The 5,000-nt window shown below is 42.8% G+C and overlaps 1 protein-coding gene across 1 annotated transcript in view; it reads right to left on the minus strand.

Moving 5' to 3' along the window:
* LOC138052849 (cation-independent mannose-6-phosphate receptor-like) overlaps window positions 1–5,000 on the minus strand; it is an 85,377-nt gene that overhangs the window by 3,634 nt on the left and 76,743 nt on the right. The window contains exon 34 of the mRNA XM_068899435.1: window positions 1,423–1,566. Coding sequence (XP_068755536.1) covers window positions 1,423–1,566 — 144 coding nt within the window. The remainder of the gene's footprint in view (window positions 1–1,422; window positions 1,567–5,000) is intronic.

A 5,000-nucleotide genomic window follows, 5' to 3' on the forward strand; every position in this document is an offset into this window, starting at 1 on the left:
TGATTAAGCTTAAGCACGCACGTTTTCGAGACGCGGATGGCAACCGGAAGTGAGCTGTTTTCCCTTCTAACTTGTCTTCACACAAGCACATTTATATTGCTAAGTATCTTTTCTCCATTAGAGACGATTAGTATAAAAATTTGAGACACCACTGTCCTGGCACGAGAAATGATTTCCTCTGGTTGCCGTCCGCGTCTCAAAAACGCGCGTGCTTAAGCTCTCTAATAACGTTGACCACAGCCGGATATATCACTATCCAGCGGATAAACACCAGCAAAATCAGTTGAGTTTATCCAGTGGATGGTGACTTATTCAGTAGATAGCGCTACCATCCCTCGAACAACTCGCGCCTGGGGCCCGTTTCTCGAAAGTCCCGAAACTTTACGGGCCACTTTCGGGTGTCATAATTCCCTTTGTATCTCAAGAACGGAGAGGATTTAAGTCGTCAAACTTCACAGACGTGTTTGTTTTATTTAGCTTGAAAACATGTTAAAAGATCGGCTTTCCAAAACAAGCGGTTGGCAGTTTCACAATGGCTTTTCGGGCCCGAAATGTTTTCGGGACTTTACAGTCCATGTTCGGGTATCACAATTCCTTCTGTATTTCAAGAACGGAGAGCATTTGACTAGTCAAACTTCACAGCCAGTTTGCTTAGCTTTGACGGTTACCTTGAAAATAAGTTCAAAGATCCGATTCATAAACAAGTGGTTGACAGGCTCAAAAATGGTTTCTCGGGCCCGAAACTGATTTTTCGAGACTTTCGAGAAACGGGCACCTGGTTGGTTAGGCGATAATGACGATGACGACTACGAAAACGTAATGAAAAAGTATAACTTTGTGTTTTTCAGAGATAAAACTTGTGTGAACTGTGTGGATGTTTGTAGAGATACTAATTGAAAATTTATCGTCGGTTGATCACAGTCTCCACATACATTCAAATTTGGACATTTTCATGTCATTGTCAGCACGGAAGAACGACAAAAACATGCACCAAAATGTAAAACGTACGTGCGTGGCGTGCAGGGCCATTGTTTAGATGCTTTCTGGTTCTCGTCGACGAAGCCTTTCACGTGACGTCACGGCGACCATGTTAGCGTCCCCAACTAATCCTCCGGAAATAGAGCTCTATTATCATGCAAACGTTTTCTTTTGTTTCGATGGAAAAACAAGATTAATGATCACGTGAGTGAAAACACTCTATAGGGACCTTTAGATCGGAGGACGAGGGACGACTAAAAGTACCAGTTTTCAGTTCTGAGCACGCGCACTTCGAAAAATGTTGGCCTCCAAACTTTACGCGCAAGCTCAGTACGAAAAGCCCGTACTCGTAGTTGTCCTCGTCCTTCGATCTGAAGGTCTCTTATGTTTCAGTAGGCCACATCAACAATATATAGTCGCTTTATTTCCTCCGTAACAACTCACCTTTTTGAAGGTTCATAAACAAGAAAAGCCACAACTGCAATCAAGGCCACAGCTAGCAAAACACCGAATGCAATTCCAACATTTTTACCGGCAGCCGAGGACTGATGAGCTTGTACGGCGGGAATATCAGTTACTATACGGCTCCTACAAGGAAACAAACGAAAACACATTTTTATCAACTGACTCGTTTTGATTCTACAACTAAAAAAGACAACGCTTAATAGGGAGTTTAAGAAACGACGAAAACGCCGTCGATTCAAAATTCTACTTTACACTTTAATTATACCGTAAAATTCCGAAAATAAGCCCCAGGCCTAAAATTTTTCAAAGGCCCTTTTCGCGGGGCTTTATCTTTGGAAGGGCTTATATTCGGAGGGGCTTATCTAAGGAGGAAAATTTGCGTTTCCAAATCGATTGAGCTAGCCTTATAGTTGGAATTAAATTTACCGTTTTTGCTTTGTTTTACTTTGTATTTGAGGGCAATTTTCCAAGTACAAGCTCCCGGGGGACTTATATTTGGAGGGGCGAGTTAACGGAGGGTTTTTCCCGTTGCCGCTTTGGGGGCCATATATTTGGAGGGGCTTATACACGGAGGAGCGTATTTTCGCAAGTGTCGGTGGTTTTCAGGTTACGTCATCGGCGCCATCTTGGTGGACGATAACAAACGTTTTCCCATTAGCTCCTTTTGTTCGTCCACCAGCAATAGGCCACGTTCGATATATCAATATTCAAACATGGCTCAGGAACTTTATGGTTAAATTTAAATATTCTTTTGTCTAGAAATCTCCCTTGAGACTTGTGAGACAGAAAACAGAACTGAGCGATGAAATTTGACCATAAAGCCTCGAAGTTATGCCTGAATATTGATATTTAACAATTAGATCTTGCGGGCTACTGGTCAATTGCCCATGAGGCGAAGCTGAATGGGCTATTGACCCGTGGCCCTTGAGGGCGAAGGGTCTAAGTTTTTTAGTTTCACCCAAATAGTCCGACAGAAAAAGCAATAATAAAGTTAGCAAATGCAAGTTGAAGAAATGTTTATTTGGGAATAAAACGAAAGAAAGCGTCACGCTTTTCGCTTCTCGAGGACTATCACTAATAGTCCTCTAGTAGCGTAGCCAATCAAAATGGCCATTAGTTGGGTGATACTAAATCGAACTAGGCCCATAAATGGTTTTCCCCTGACGTCATAGCGGCCATGTTGGTGCACAGAACCATAGAGAAAAAAGTCTCTTGGGAATTTGATTCTAATATAATGCAAAACATGAGCCATAATTTGCTATAGTGTTTTCACTCACGTGATCAGTAACCTTGTTTTTCCCTCCGAAACGAAAGAAAACGTTTGCATGATAATATAGCTCAATTCCCGGAGGATTAGTTAGGTACCGTTCCATTGTTTACGGACACCAACATGGCCGTCGTGACGTCACGTGAAAACACTCTATTGTTTTGTGAACCACTGAACAAAGCCGTCATATCACGTGATTGAAAACGATCTATTGCACATTGCAGCATTGTCATCTGTGTCACTAGAGGTTGGTTGCTGACCATCTGTTCCATCTTATTGGTGTTATGCAATATGGACTCCTATAACTGGTTTTTTGCTCTGAATCGGTTTTGAAATAAGGATAAAGATTGAATAATTCCCTTTTGTATGCTCACGTTGTCGTTAAACCTTAAATTTGTGATTTCACGTTGTTGTTTTGCAGAGAAAAAAAAAGGCAGAGTCTCTGTTACGAGCCTGAAGGCCCATTAAGGCCGGCGCTTATCTCCGGTTTCCGTAGCATGAAGCGACTAGGAGTATTTATGCTCCCCCCTGGATGGGATGCTAGTCCATCGCAGGGTTACCCCCAGCATTGCGCCGGTACCCATTTATAGACCTGAGTGGAGAGAAGCATCGTGAGAGTAAAGTGTCTTCCCCAAGAACACCACACAATGTCCCCGGCCAGGCCCCGAACCCGGACAACTCCATCCGGAGTCGAGCACACAAACCATGAGGCCACCGCGTCTCTGTTTTGCAGAGTACACCAAAGGAATATTTAAGAGCTTTAGCAAAGACAACGGCGACAGCAACGAGACCGTCACAAATTTGCATATTTAAGTTCAAAACAATGGTTTTGCACGCCTTGCACGTGCGTTTTTCACTTTCGTTCATTTTTTTGCCGTCGTCAGCAAAACAGCAACGTGAATTATCTAAATTTGAGGTTTTATGAAGAACGTCAGCACTTGAGGAAAAATTTCAACTTTCTCCCGTAAATTTAGCGCCGTTCAAAACGATTTCATTCCTGAGGAACTGCCACACCTTTGTCATATTAAAAAAACTTGGAATAGTCGTGAAGTGATTACAATAATGAGAATTTATGTTTTGAGATGACGTTCTCGTTGCCTTTAACGTCGTCGTTGCTAAAGCTCCCTATTCAAAAACACGCGTCACACGTGCAGCGCGATTATTTCCTCTTTATCCAACACACGCTTGTCTTCAGGCGTTGTCATTGACTCTTAACCCTTTCCCTCCTAAGAGTGACACTGATAGATTTTACTCTGTCTAACGCCAGACGATTTTACTCATCAATGGGGGCTCTTCAGGGGTGAAAGGGTCAACCACATCTAGATCCACTCGAAAACTATGCCTCCTTTAACCCTTCCCCTCCTAAGAGTGATACTTATAGATTTTACTGTCTAACCCCAGACGATTTTACTCGTCAATTGAGGGGGGGGGGGGGAAGGGGGGGAAGTCACCCTTCAGGGATGAAAGGGTTAAACGGGTGACCCGAAAACACTGACCCCCGGTCCATGGACTAGCCCTACGGACTACCCCAAAAATACTATTTTAAGCGAGTGCCATTGGTATTAAGCAGCGTCACAGTTATTGTTAAGCGTAAACATCCCTTTTAAACGGCATTGGTCAACAGTATTTAAGTCTAAGCACCCGTTTTAAAAAGGTTAACTTTCAATAATAAAAAGTTGCACCAGTTTCACGTCTCTTACATGAAGCAAACGGCCATCTCAACAATTATTGAAAGCTAACCTGACCAACGCTGTTTAAGATGGATGTTTATAGGCTTAGTACTAATTGTGATGCTGCTTATGACCAATAGTACTCACTTGAAATAGTATTTTTGGGGTAGTCCGTTTGGGTAGTCAATGGACCGGGCGTCAGTGTTTTCGGGCCACCCGGGTTAAACTCCTCATACCGGCTGAAGTAGTCCGAATAGGACACAGATGTCGATGATGTAATGTACAATTGCTGGTAGACAAAAAGAAGGAGCTAATGACGTATCTATTGTTTTCGTCCACCACCATGGCGACGAGGACTGACGTAGAGTTAAGCACCACCAACACGCCAATTTCGATGTATTAGAATTCATTAACCGAAAGCAGAAATGGCGGCCAAAAATGTCTTCTTTTGTTTATATGCTGAGACTCACTAGCCTCGCTCTCAAGCAACCTTTCCTTTGTATTTTGTCCATGCAAACGAGGCTAGTGAGGCTAATTAGCACATAAACAAAAGAATATTTTTTTGGCCGCCATTTATGCATTCGGTCTATGCTTCTAAAGAAATCAACTACAGTATCTGA

Source organism: Montipora capricornis, chromosome 6, assembly GCF_036669925.1.
Source record: "Montipora capricornis isolate CH-2021 chromosome 6, ASM3666992v2, whole genome shotgun sequence".
Lineage (NCBI taxonomy): Eukaryota > Metazoa > Cnidaria > Anthozoa > Scleractinia > Acroporidae > Montipora > Montipora capricornis.